At 43.5% G+C, this 14518-nt stretch overlaps 1 protein-coding gene across 1 annotated transcript in view; it reads left to right on the top strand.

Annotated features, from left to right (window-relative positions):
- The window catches only part of LOC309563136 (hexokinase-1), a 103728-nt gene that overhangs the window by 76413 nt on the left and 12797 nt on the right, over positions 1–14518 (top strand). Inside the window, exons 9-13 of the mRNA XM_082267454.1 lie at positions 1082–1315; positions 4910–5214; positions 9020–9168; positions 11048–11167; positions 12688–12783. Coding sequence (XP_082123580.1) covers positions 1082–1315; positions 4910–5214; positions 9020–9168; positions 11048–11167; positions 12688–12783 — 904 coding nt within the window. The remainder of the gene's footprint in view (positions 1–1081; positions 1316–4909; positions 5215–9019; positions 9169–11047; positions 11168–12687; positions 12784–14518) is intronic.

Here is a 14518-nt window from a genome sequence, read left to right as displayed (position 1 = left end):
TTTGGAACTACAAGTCACAGTGGCAGATGGAACTTGTAGTTTATTCATTCATAGATCCCTGTGAATGAAATATATACCTGTGAGGGCTCTGCTGTTTTTAAATTTTGACAGCGGGTTTAGGGAGAAGATCCCCTGCCCACTGTCAAAGGGTGGGGGGATCGGGGGTGCCGGCAGTTGCTCATTAGAAACATGTTACAAAAGGTGAAGTCATCTTTTAGCAAAGTACTTTATTGCTTTTTTTTTTCTTTGTATGTAAAATAATTATTTAAATTTTACATTGCTTTCTTTGTTCAAAGATGCTATTTGTTGTACATTCAGTAAATCACACACATCAAGCAAAACAGAAATACAAAGAATACGTTGTTTCACAATTTTAAGCCAAACTGCAAAAGAGCAGTCCCAGGACAAGGTCATCTAGCACCCAGGGCCAACATACCAAACTACACACCACCACTGCCCTCCTTCCAAGATGTATGAGCAGTATGTGTCAGCAAAAATCCCCCCACAAAAACACTGAGCACTAATCTGTATGCTTACCCCCAAGCATAAATTCCTCCTTCTTTCAGTACAAATCCACCCCCATGCTAAAATCCCCCCTCTTAGCACGAATCTTTGCCCCCCCCCCTAAAAAAAAAAAAACACTCCTCCTAGCACAAATCCTCTACCCCTAAAATTTCCCCTCCACATCCCCCTCCAACTTCAAATCCCCCCTCCCTGCACTAATTCTCCCCAAATCCCTACTCCCAGCACAAATTTTCTTCCCACATCCCCCCTCCCAACACAAACACCCCTAAATTATCACTTTTAGTATCCCACCCCCACATTCCCCCTCCTAGAACAATTCTTATCCCCTGCCACCCACCAAATTCCTCCTTCCAGCACAAATCCCCCCCCCATCTCCTTGTGGCACCCCCCCCCCCAATCTCACATGTTATCACAGTGCCCAGGGCAGCTGCTACTTTTGCCCACCCCCTTGTCCTGGCCCCCTGCAGAAGAGAATTATGATGATATCAAATTCAGGATTTATGGTTGTGTTCTCTAACAGTGCTGCATAAAAATAATTGTGTCTTATTGTTCTCAGGAGTAAAGAAGGATTAAGCAAAGCCAAAGATATACTGACAAGGTTAGGTGTGGAACCTTCCCATGAAGACTGTATTGCCGTACAACATGTGTGCACAATCGTCACCTTCCGTTCTGCCAACCTGATAGCATCTACACTGGGTGGTATCTTAGCTCGTCTCCGGGACAATAAAGGAGTCCCCAGGTTGCGAACTACAGTAGGCATTGATGGGTCACTTTACAAGATGCATCCACAGTAAGTGCTATGGTTATTATTGAAGTATTATTGTCACCTACTGATGTACCCAGTTTGTTTTCTAGCAAAGTGATTCCTTAACTGGTTTCTGCCAGCAACACACATATATGCAGAGTCACAGAGGTAGGCCTTCTTCCATGGCACTGCATATATGCTCTTCTGTGTTTGTGCTGGAGGCACACTCCATTGCTGGTGGGACTAGGCAGGTGATGTCAGCATGTAGCAATGTGACATCCCATGCACGCCGCAACTGTTCTGGAGTTGCTTTCTGGTAAACAAAGAGAGATGTGTTTTTTATCCTAGTAAATACACACGCAGCGCTGTTTACCATAGTGCTGTGTCCTATCTTTACTGCTGTTCACACGGGTGCTTAGGTGCTTCTGGCTAGTAACTCTCCTGGTCTAGCAATCAGCTCCCTTACATATACTTACACAAGAAGACCTTATTTTGAGTTTCTCTAAGTTTCTGACTTTAACTGAAGCCCTGATGAAATGAAGGGGGGAGGGGGGGAGCTGGCCTTTCAAACATGTTGGACGGCTTTTAGTACTAACCAGTGGATCAGTTTGGACTTATCTTTCATTTGATCTGTTGCACCTTTTATTGGTATATGTTTTTTTCTTGTAAGCTGCTATGTACCCACTGTCTGTTACCTAACCTTAGATACTGAGCTCTCTGAATGTTTTTTTTTCTTACTACGTATATGAGATAAAAGTCCCAGTGCCCCTTTTTTGCTTTTTTCTTGGTTGCATGCTGTAGAACTGTGTATGTGATAAAATGTTAATGCACTATTAGATTGCCTCTTTGCATGCCTTCTCTGCTGTGGAGGAGATATAGAGAGAGGAATGTTGATTTAGAGTATCTGAGTTCTTCAATATAGAATTTAAATGTTGTATTATGTTGTATTTCCTATAGAAACCACATATTCAATATATCCATTGTATTTATAAATGGCATTAAAACAGACATCTGTTTTTTTTTTTACGTAATTGTAAAGATACAGTACTTTCCCAGTTCCTACATGGCAACATATTAGTGATAGAGCTCTGCCTCTAACTCCTTTCTCAGGACCAGTATACAGTGTGTGTGTGTGTATATATATATATATATATATATTGTGGGAGATTAGCTCGGTGGCGGGCGTGGATGACCCCTTGGGGGGGGGGGGGTTCGTTACACAGGGAGATAGCCGAGAAGTGGTTGAAAACAACAGTGTAAGGTTTTATTCTTGCAATTTTCTTCACACAAGTGCAAGCTTCAAAAACAGCATAATTCAAAATAAACATAAATAAAATAAATCCTTGCCACTGTGGGCGGCTACCTTCTCACATACAGGAACCTACCTACGGAGTCTGTCTCCAACCTACTGTTGGGAAAACTTTGCTGATCCTACAGCAGACACTCAATAGTCCATGTTTTTTCTTCACACAACAAATGTCCATTGAACATGTCCCTTTTCCTCTTCACATTGAACATGTCCCTTTGCTTGTCTCTTCACATAGCAAACAGTGCATTTATTTCTTTCCACATAGAAATAGTCCAAGACCTCACCTTGAGTAGTCTTCAGTCTTAATTAATTTCCCCTTCACACAGGAAATGTCCATTGGTTTCTTTTCACATAGAAACGATCCAAGACCTCACCTTGAGTAGTCTTCACACTTGTTACCCTCCTCAGCGCACATCGCTTCAGGAGGTCTTCCCCATGCTCACACAGCTTTCAGGGGGCACACATCTGACTGTCCTCCTCTACCCACACGGCGTCAGGAGGCAGCAGTCCTTCTCCCATGCCCACACAGCGACGGGAGGCACACATCTGACTGTCCTCCTCTCCCCATGCCCACACAGCATCAGGAGGCAGCAATCCTTAGACTTCCTTTGGACAAATTATAGAGGCCTTAACTTCCTCATTCCGAACAGCTGAATGGTTTTCAACTTCTTTACACCTTCCTGCTGCCTTTGCAGCCGACACCCTATAGTAATTGGTGAATTTTCTAAACCAGGTGGAAATGTATCTCCTGTCTGTGACTACATCCACAGATTTACCTGACTTCCTGTCACAATATATATATATCTATCATAGTGAAAGAGTAAATACAGCCATACATGGATCAAAACTTGTCAGTTTCATTGGGGGGCCATTCCGATTTTGGAATGTATAGGCTAGCTGTCAATCCACTTGAGTACAACCAGCCTGTAGGGTTTTTCTCAAATGATCAGTGCCCTTAGCTATAGACGGCAATACTGATCATTGTATTCTGACAGGTGGGGAAGGTTCCTCGCTATCAGAATACAATACCACAGCGGAAAGGATTCCCCCATCCACCTTGATTTGTGGATGGGGAAATCAACTACATTTTTAGGTTGAATGAAAAAAAAAAAACAATAGTGTATAGCCAGCCTAAGAGCCCCAGGAATTTTATCCCCAAAGTAGCATCATCATTTCATCTAGCATAGAGTTGGCTTCTGCCTACAATCTAGGACTCACGGGCCAAGGCCCTGCATGAGCTTTATTGTTTCTAGAATTCTGCAAACATACCTCTCTGCTGTAGCCCCTTTAAGACTTTTAAACGGCACAGTGGTGTAGTGGTTAGCACTTTCACCTAGCAGCAAGAGGGTCGCTGGTTCGAATCCCAACCACGACACTACCTGCCTGGAGTTTGCATGTTCTCCCTGTGCCTGCGTGGGTTTCCTCCCACACTCCAAAGGCATGCTGGTAGGTTAATTGGATCCTGTATAAAATTGTCCCTACTATGTATGTATGAATGTGAGTTAGGGACCTTAGATTGTACGCTCCTTGAGGGCAGGGACTGATGTGTAATGTATATGTAAAGCGCTGCGTAAATTGACAGCGCTATATAAGTACCTGAAATAAAATAAATAAATAAAATAAACAGACATTTTGTTTTGCTGGCAGGAAAATATAGGGAAAAGGAGGCCATTTCAAGAACCTTGGCGTCTTGGATAGTAAAACTGATCTATAGTATATACAGGGCAGTCAGGCAGGATTCCCCCTCTATGACAAGGAACATTCTATGAGGGCTATTGTGACATCTTGAGTTTCCATGGATAAGATATGTAGAGTGACAGGTTGCTCATTGAATCACTCAGACATTATAGAACTGATCCTTGCGTATTGACGGCAGTGGAGTTCAGAAGCAAGGCAACTAACATCAAGTATTTTGCATTTATCCCACACTGTCAGATAGTTATTTGCCATGTAGGCACCAGGAAAATTGTATAAAATACTTACCCTAATTTTTGTTTCCTGGTGCCTATCCATGGCAGCATATGTAACTGGCCTTGGTCTGAATCTTTACAGTAGAATGGCATACCTATTCACTGATCATGAGGGAGGGGTTACAAACAGAGCTGCCATTGATAGGCACCAGAGATTAAAAATTATAGTAAGAATTTGATACAGTTTTCATTTTTTTACCTTCAGTTTCTATATAAATTAGCCAAATTTCTCTTGGTCCCATATGCTTTTTTTTGTACCAAGCATGCCTAAAAAGGTGACTGCATTACCCATAGCAGCCAACTGGATTTATCCTCTTATTTTTGTTTAATATTCTTTAATGTTTCATATGTTCTCTCAAGGTATTCCCGACGTCTGCATAAAACAGTGAGACGCTTGGTCCCTGACTGCGACGTGAGGTTTTTGCTGTCAGAAAGTGGCAGTGGTAAGGGTGCTGCTATGGTGACTGCAGTGGCTTATCGGCTTTCAGAGCAGAGGCGACAGATTGATGAGACACTTGAGGAATTCAGCCTTACTAAAGAGCAGTTGCAGGAGGTGAAGAGGAGGATGCGAATCGAGATGGAATGTGGATTGAAGAAAAAAACTCACGAAACTGCAAAAGTGAAAATGCTGCCAACATTTGTTCGCAGTACACCAGATGGCTCAGGTACTTGTTAATAATTAAATGCCTAGGAAACATAGAGGAAGAGAAATGCAGAGAAAGTTCTCAAAGCTCTATCAAACCTGAAGAGAAACATCCACCACTAATGGAAGTTTTTTTCATAAACAGGTAGCTGTGTCTGCAGTTGTGATGTTTGAAACAGGCAGAGGATTCCAGTGTAGTACATTACAGTTAACCATTGCTTTCTCTGGCGCCCTCTTGTGGTGTCATTCCACAACCATTTGTAGAGTGTCTGAGCCAATGATTTGGTTCAGCATACAGAAACAACAAGTTTATACTTGTAATGTTACATTTTAGTGGAACTTATTCAATGGGAAGCTCAATTTAGCAAAAATAGGAACTCTTAACCTCTTTCTATAAGTGAGTACCGTATATCTGATATTTAACCACTTAAGCCCCGGAAGATTTTACCTTCCTGACCAGGCCCTATTTTGCGATTCGGCACTGTGTGACTTTAATGGACAATTGCGCGGTCGTGCAACGATGTACCCAAATGAAATTGACGTCCTTTTTTTCCCATAAACAGAGCTTTCTTTTGGTGGTATTTGATCACCTGTGTGATTTTTACTTTTTGCGCTATAAACAAAAAAAGAGCAACAATTTAAAAAAAATAACAATATTTTTCACATTTTTTATATGAAATTCCCAAAAAAAGTGAAAATCAAAATTTTTTAACATTTTAGGCCAATTTGTTTTCTGCTTCATATGTTTGGTAAAAAAAATCGCAATAACGAGTAATGGCGGTTATCTGCGATTTTTTTTTGCGGGACTGCGACATTGCGGCGGACAGATCGGACCCTTGACTGACATTTTTGACACTTTTGGGGGTACCAGTGACATTACTACAGTAATCAGTGCTATACATATGCACTGTTACTGTGAAAATGACACTGGCAGGGAAGGGGTTAACTTTATTGGTGATTGGTGTGTCCCTAGGGGCGTGCTTCTAACTGTAAAGGGGTGTGGCTAGTGATGTAACCACAGAGACATACGATCCTACATAGCAGGATCGTATGATCTCTGCAGTTAAATCAGGGAGAATGACAGGCGGCTTTGTTTACATTAGCGCCTGCCTTTCTCCCTCTCCACTGGGAGATCGCGAGTGACCGGCGGACATGTTCGGGAACGAGCGGGGGCGGGAGCACACCTCCGGTGGCGCGCGCTCTCCCCCTAGAGGCTCTCAGGCTAGCGACGTAGTACTACGTCACTTTGCCTGTACGGGGCTGACTGCCGCAGTAAATATACTGTGGGCGGTCGGCAAGTGGTTAAAGTGATATTAAAGTCTTGGGTTTTTTGTTTTAAAAATAACAAACATGTTATACGTAAAAAATTGTCCACATTTTGTTGTGTTAAAATCAAAAATGTAAATGTATTTTAGTGGGATTTTATGTGAAAGACCAACACACAGAAGTGGCACAGAATTGTGACGTGGAAGGAAAATGATAAATGGTTTTCAAAATTTTTTACAAATATCTGAAAAGTGTGGTGTGCATTTGTATTCAACCCCCTTTACTCTGATACCCCTAACTAAAATCTAGTGGAACCAATTGCCTTCAGAAGTCACCTAATTAGTAACTAGAGTCCACCTGTGTGTAATTTAATCTCAGTGTAAACACAGCTGTTCTGTGAAGCCCTTAGAGGTTTGTTAGAGAACCTTAGTGAACGAACAGTATCACGAAGGCCAAGGAACACACCAGACAGATCAGGGATAAAGTTGTGAAGAAGTTTAATGCAGGGTTAGGTTATAAAAAAATATCCTAAGCTTTGAAAATCTCACAGAACACTGTTCAATCCATCATCCGAAAATGGAAAGAGTATGGCACAACTGCAAATATAACCAAGACATGGCCGTCCACCTAAACTGACAGGCCGGGCAAGGAGAGCATTAATCAGAGAAGCAGCCAAGAGGCCCATGGCAACTCTGGAGGAGCTGCAGAGATCCACAGCCCAGGCAGGAGAATCTGTCCACAGGGCAACTATTGGTCGTGCACTCCACAAATCTGTCCTTTATGGAAGAGTGGCAAGAAGAAAGCCAATGTTGAAAGAAAGCCATAGGAAGTCCCATTTGCAGTTTGCGACAACCATGTGGGGGACACAGCAAATGTGGAAGAAGGTGCTCTGGTCAGATGAGACCAAAATTGAACTTTTTGGTCTAAAATCAAAATGCTATGTGTGGCAGAAAGCGAACACCACACATCACCCTGAACACACCATCCCCACCGTGAAACATGGTGGTGACAGCATCATGTTGCGGGGATGCTTTTCTTCAACAGGGACAGGGAAGCTGGTCAGAGTTGATGGGAAGATGGATGGAGCCAAATACAGGGCAATCTTAGAAGAAAACCTGTTAGAGTCTGCAAAAGACTTGAGACTGGGGCTAAGGTTCACCTTCCAGCAGGACAACAACCCTAAACATACAGCCAGAGCTACAATGGAATGGTTTAGATCAAAGCATATTCATGTGTTAGAATAGCCCAGGCAAAGTCCAGACCTATATCCAATAGAGAATCTGTGGCAAGATTTGAATATTGCTGTTCATAGATGCTCTCCATCAAATCTGACAGAGCTTGCGCTATTTTACATAGAAGAATGGGCAAAAAGTTCACTCTCTAGATGTGCAAAGCTGGTAGAGACATCCCCAAAAAGACTTGCAGCTGTAATTGCAGTGAAAGATGGTTCTACAAAGTATTGGCTCAGGGGGGCTAAACACAAATGCACATCACACTTTTCACATATTTATCTGTAAAAAAATTTGAAAACCATTTATTATTTTCTTTCCACTTCACAATTGTGTGCCACTTTGTGTTGGGCTTCTTTCACACGGTCCGCCTCCGCAGGCGGATCCGTGTTGCTCAGCGGAGATCGATCCGCGATCCCCGCTGAGCCGGGCGGATGACAGCTCCGTCTCCGCTTGCAGAGCGGAGAGGGAGGTGTCTCAGCACCCGCTGCCCTCTATGGGGGATCGGAGGAGAGCGGACCGCTTGTCCGCTCTCATCAGATCCTCTCCGCTCCGATTACTGAACTGATGGAAAAATAGGGTTTCCATCCGTCCAGATTTCAGCACAGGATCGGATGCGGATGGCAGCGGGTGTCAGCGGAGTTGACCTCCGCTGACACCCGCTGCCCCATAGAGCTGCATGGAGGATCCGATCAGATCCGCCTAAAAAACTGACAGGCGGATCTGATCGGACCGCCCGTGTGAAAGAGCCCTTGGTCTATCACACAAAATCTAAATAAAATCCATTTACGTTTTTGGTTGTAACATGACAAAATGTGAAAAATTTCAAGGGGTATGTGGCACTATACCTGCACTGTGCAGTGGTTTAGCACACAGCCACCCCCGATCCTCCTCTTCTTGGGGCCCTCGCCAGCACTCCTGGCCCCTTCCTCCTTCTGAGTGCCCCCATCCCAAGCAGCTTGCCATGGGGGCACCAAAGCCGAGCCGCTGCTCTGTGTGTCCATTCAGACAAGGAGCTGTGGCTTTGCCCCACCCCCTCTTTCCTCATTGGCTCACTGACTTTGATTGACTGCAGCAGGAGCCGTTTCCGCCCGGCTGCTGTCCCAGCTAATGAGGAGAGAGAGTCCCGACCAGCTGAGACTCTTGTGCAACATTGCTGGATCAAGATGGGCTCAGGTAAGTATTAGGGGGACTGAGGGGGGGTTGCTGCATACAGAAGGTGTTTTATCTTAATACATAGAATGCGTTAAGATAAAAAACCTTCTGACGTTAGAAACACTTTAAAGAGTTGCTAATCGCAATTTTCATCATTTTGTTTATTTTTTGTTTTAGAAAATGGTGATTTTCTGGCCCTGGACCTTGGAGGAACAAACTTTAGAGTATTACTTGTAAAGATAAGAAGTGGTAAAAGAAGAACTGTGGAAATGCATAATAAAATTTATGCCATTCCTATAGATGTCATGCAAGGCACTGGAGAAGAGGTATGTCACATACATTATTTATAAATCATTTTCCTTCTGCCTTAAGCTTATCCATTTTAAAGTGGTTGTTACCTTTCAAAATAATTTCACTAGCAGCCCCTTTATTTTACCTAACACACTCTGTAAGTGTTTTAAACGAAGCCTGTAAATACCCTTTCTTCAGATATATTCAGGGCGGTCCTGTGAATCCCAGCCAATCTCCTACTCTGATCTAGGGCTAAGGCGGAAGAGGCCGAGATCTCCCTCTGACATCAGGTGGCCGCTCGGCCCCTTCGAATCCCAGCCAATCTCCTACTCTAAGGCGGGAGAAGCCGAGATCTCCCTCTGACATCACGTGGTCGCTCAGCCCCTTCCGCTGTAGCCCTGGATCAGAGTAGGAGACCAGCCGGGAATCACATGATCGGCCTGAATATATCTGAAAAAAAGGGTATTTAACCACATATACTGCGGCAGGTCGGCTGTATTGTGCAAAATCATGTACCTGTGCAATAGCCAGAGGGGGAGCCAATCAGCGGGTCCAGCGAATGCGATGTCCGCCAGCCACCCGCGATCACTCCCCAGAGGGACAGAATGGCAGTCTGCCTATGCAAACAAGGCAGACCGCCGTTCTGTCACAGATGAACACAAGGATCTTGTGTCCCTGCTATTTAGGAACAAGGATCTCTCTCTAGTGATTCCATCCCTCTGACAGTTAGAAAGCATCCCCTAGGCACTCATTTAACCCTTTGATCGCCCCTGGTGTTAACCCCTTCCCCGCTAGTGTCATTAGTACAGTAACAGTGTATATTTTTAGCACTGATTGCTGTAGTATTGTCACTGGTCCCCTCAAAAGTGTCAGTTGGGTGTCCGATCTGTCTGCCACAATGTCGCAGTCCCACTAAAAATCGCTGATCGCTGGCACTACTTGTAAAAATAAATAAAAAATGCCGTAAATCTATCCCCTATTTTTTTAGATAATTTTGCGCAAACCAATCAATATACATTTATTGGGATTTTTTTTTACAAAAAATATGTAGCAGAATATATATTGGCCGAAAAATGATGAAAAAATTTGATTTTTTAATTTTTTTTTATTGCCTGCGTTTTATACCAGAAAGTAAAAAATATTGTGTTTTTTCTTTTTTTCCAGAATTGTCCCTATTTTTTTGTTAATAGCACAAAAAATAAAAACCGCAGAGGTTATCAAATACCACCAAAGGAAAGCTCTATTTGTGGGGGAAAAAAATACATCAATTGTTTTTGGGTATATCGTTGCACATCCAGTGATTGGTCAGTTAAAATAACACAGTGCTGTATTGCAAAAAATGGCCTGGATATTAAGGGGGAAAACCTTCGGGTCCAGAAGAGGTCAAAGGCTTCTTTTTAAAAAAAAACACTGGCGGAGTGTGTTATGCCTGATAAAATAGAGGGGCTGCCAGTGACAATTTGCAAAATTTTCTTTTCTACTAAGAGCGGCGGGGGTGGGGGGGGGGGGTGCACAGACACACAGGAGCTGATAGGCAGGGAGGGGGGAGAGAGGAGAGCTGCGGATGACAGAGGCACGTAAACTAATTGCGGTAATCAGGGCTCAGCAGCCATGATTATCATAGTCAGGGAGACACAGGGAACTGTGTCTCCCTGACAGTTGGTTTGGTTGGATTATGATTTTTTTTACACATGTGAAATAAATGACAATCAAGGGAAAGCAATATACGTACCAGAGGCAGCTATCTTGGAGCTGGCAGTTCACTGGTTTCAAAAACATATGTGAAATATTTTTTCTGCTCATACAAAGCTGCACAGCCTGCTGTTTTGATAGTGTCTCGATATGGAAAAATATGTCATTGAAACTGTTTCAGTGAGCTTACAAATCCTAAATAATGTTTCACTTGTTTTCCAGCTCTTCGATCACATTGTTCACTGCATCTCAGATTTCCTTGACTACATGGGGATTAAAGGAGCCCGGCTTCCCTTGGGATTCACCTTCTCCTTCCCCTGCAAGCAGACCAGCTTAGATGCTGTAAGTCCCCTAGGATGATGTGGAAGTTTCTACCTCTGAAATCATGTGTTTTGCTTTTACTTGTTCACTTTACTATTATGAATTAAAATACACCATACCAATAGTGGAGCTGCTATTGCTTACTTAGTTTACAAGAAAAAATCTCCAGGGCTGTTATTTGTACTCTTTTTTTGCTACTCAATGACTCATTAGCTAGTAGCTTGTTTACATTTGTGGTTTGGGGGGGGGGGGGGGGGCGGTAAAACCCCATAGTTGAGATGTGTTTTTTATCACACATCCCAGCCACTGGTGTAGCATCAGGGGTCACAGTGGCAACTCCACCCCATTCTCCAGGGGGCCCGTGCAGCCTTCCTGTCACAATCTGTTTTAGGTAGTAGAACAATTCTCTGCGCTCAAGTGAAAAATAGGCCGGAGGGAGAGGAATACGTCAGACTTGAGTGGACAAAGCTTGCGGTCTTGCTGCCTCTTCAGGATCAAGGGTATCCGAAACCAACTCTGGAACAACAAAAGAAGAAAAAAGGGGCGCACCGACCTAGTGCATTACCACTAAAAATGTATTTAAAATGTTAAAAGTATACATTATACTCACAAAGCAGGTGTGTATGGACACACTTCAACATAATACACATAAAGTCTCCAAGGTAGCCAAGGAACCGCACTGTGTTGAATGGTATGCAGTGTGCCGCATGAGGCTGCTGTGTCTAGGCCGACGCATTTCAGGGGCAAACCGCCTTCCTCAGAGCCAAAAAGAGTTGCTGCAGACAGCAACTCTTTTTGGCTCTGAGGAAGGGGGTTCGCCCCTGAAACGCGTATGTGTATTATGTTGAAGTGTGTCCATACACACCTGCTTTGTGAGTATAATGTATGCTTTTTAACATTTTTAATACATTTTTAGTGGTAATGCACTAGGTCGGTGTGACCCTTTTTTCTTCTATTGTAGTCACATTCTGTTTTACACTTGGATGGGGAGGTGACATATACAGGAACCAATCCTCTCCATTTTCCTCTTGCAACTGCTGAAAGCCGGCTGCCCCCCCTCTCCATCCCACTGGCATTTAGCGGCTGCAGGAGAAAAATGTTCATTATGCTATTCAAAATAAAAAAAAAATTTAATTCTGAACCATTTCCTTTCATTGTGGCCCACGATTGGTTACCAAATCAGTTAAATGGTCCTTGCTCTTCAAAAGCTTGAGCACCCCTGCACTAACGCATGTATTGTGGTAACACACAATGCATACATGTGGAGCACAGACAGGTAATAAAGCCCTCCATTTTGTCTGATTATATAGTCATTAAAAGCTCTAAATCAGTTTACATTTGCACTAGTCTGTAATTGAATTTATTGGAGCAAATGTATAGTGTCCATATTTCCAGAGCAAAAGGGCTTATTTTCAATGGCAATAAACCAACTGACTGTTCTGTTTGATACCTCTCCTTATCTATATATTTTATAAAATACACGTAATATGTCCTTAACCTGAATTTAATAATGTCTTGGGATTTGATTCATAACTCCACAGGGTATCCTGCTAACCTGGACCAAAGGCTTCAAGGCAACTGACTGTGAGGGTGAGGATGTGGTGGGCTTACTAAGAGAAGGGATCAAGAGGAGAGAGGTATGTGGGACTATATCTCATCTGTCACATCAATACAGCCAGAGCCCAAGTAATAACAGCCTGATTCTTTGCAGTGTTTTCTACAGTTTACTGTAATTACAGCATAAGTGGACTTAATGATGAGTAAATACTAACCATTATAATGTGAAGTTATGTGACTTCTCGTTTTTACTCAGAAAAATTAGCAAAGTTATGTATAAAATGAGACAAAGGATTGCACTAATTGTAAAGCCCAACTGGAGCCCAAACCTTTTTTAAAAAGATCTTTTTTTTTTGAGAAACAAAAGCAACCCACGCAGGGGGCAAACCTTTGCAGACCGCCGCCACCGCCTTACAGCCACCAAAAACTGAAGTACAGTAAAAAATTACAACTCAAGTTTGGGTGGCTCACCCTCATACTAAATTGTAGAACAAACAGAAAAAACATCCCCAGTAGGCCGACACGACCTTGTCCACCTCCCCAATAGACCAAGATATCACAGGCAGGATCTCTCAACCAGGGTTCCATGGAACCCTAGGGTTCCTCCTGAGGTTGCTAGGGGTTCCTTGAGCAATGGGCAATTTCTGCCTCTCAGATAAGTTTCCAATGACACCATTGTTCCTTTTAGCTATCTTAAAGGGGGTAATTCTTCCCAATGATGACAAGAGTAAGGACCATTCTTCCCACTGACTGTCACACGAATGTGTCATGAGTTGTAGATTTTTAATTGTTAGCAGGGGTTCCCCGAGACCAGACATTTATTTCAAGGGTTCCTCTGTGTTGAAAAGGTTGAGAAAGGCTGATCAAAGACATGAAAAATTATCCCTTAATGAGAAACATCCGACATGTGTGCCTTAGGCCCCTTTCACACAGGTGGACCGTTCAGATCCGCCTGTCCGTTTTTTTGGCAGATCTGAACGGTCCCCCCATGCATTCCTATGGGGCATCGGATGGCAGCGGAGACATGTCCACTGACATCCGACCCGATCCGTCAAATCTGGACGGATGGAAACCCTATTTTCCATCCGTCCAGCGGATCGGATGGCATCGGATGAGAACGGACCGACGGTCCGTTCCCATCCGATTTCCCCCATAGAGATGCACACACACAGCGTGGAGACACAGCTGTCTTCCTGCTGCTCAGCGGGGGATCGGCGGATCGATCCCCCGCTGAGAAAAACGGAATCCGTCCAACGGACGGATAGTGTGAAAGTGCCTTAGAGTCATCATTAAGCTATTTATCCCAGACTTTGTTAAATTTCTTTGGACCTCCTCTTTTATAGTAAGTGTCCTTATAGAAGGGTAAGGCAAAGTTGACCAGCTTCATCCAGGCTAAGACCATTGGAGGAGTGGGCTTTTTCCATGCATGAGTTATTGCTTTCCTGGCGTATTATAGAAGTCCCAGCAACGTCCGTTCTGCCACCGTAGGGGCCAACTCCTCAACCAAACCCAGCAGGCAGATCCGTAGAGAAGAGAAAAAGTCCTGTCAAGAGACTTTTTGCATAGCCAAAATCTTTTTTAAGTAAAAACAAAGTAGGTAAGGGTTAGAACCTTTGTGGTTTTTTTTTGTGTTTGCTCTCTGTTTCCATAGGGGAGATTTACTCTCACTTCCTTTCCAGGTGACAAGGTGTCACCTGGGCAGGGAGTGACGAGATATCACCCAGATGAGTGTGAAGGGTTACAACATCTGTCAGATTTGTTGTTTTTTTTCTTTTGCGTCTTCCTAACCTGGTGACACCAGTTCACCCTTTATTG

This window comes from Pelophylax lessonae, assembly GCF_965119305.1.
Source record: "Pelophylax lessonae genome assembly, chromosome: 9".
Taxonomy (NCBI): Eukaryota; Metazoa; Chordata; class Amphibia; order Anura; family Ranidae; genus Pelophylax; species Pelophylax lessonae.
This window is presented reverse-complemented; position numbering and strand designations above follow the sequence as displayed.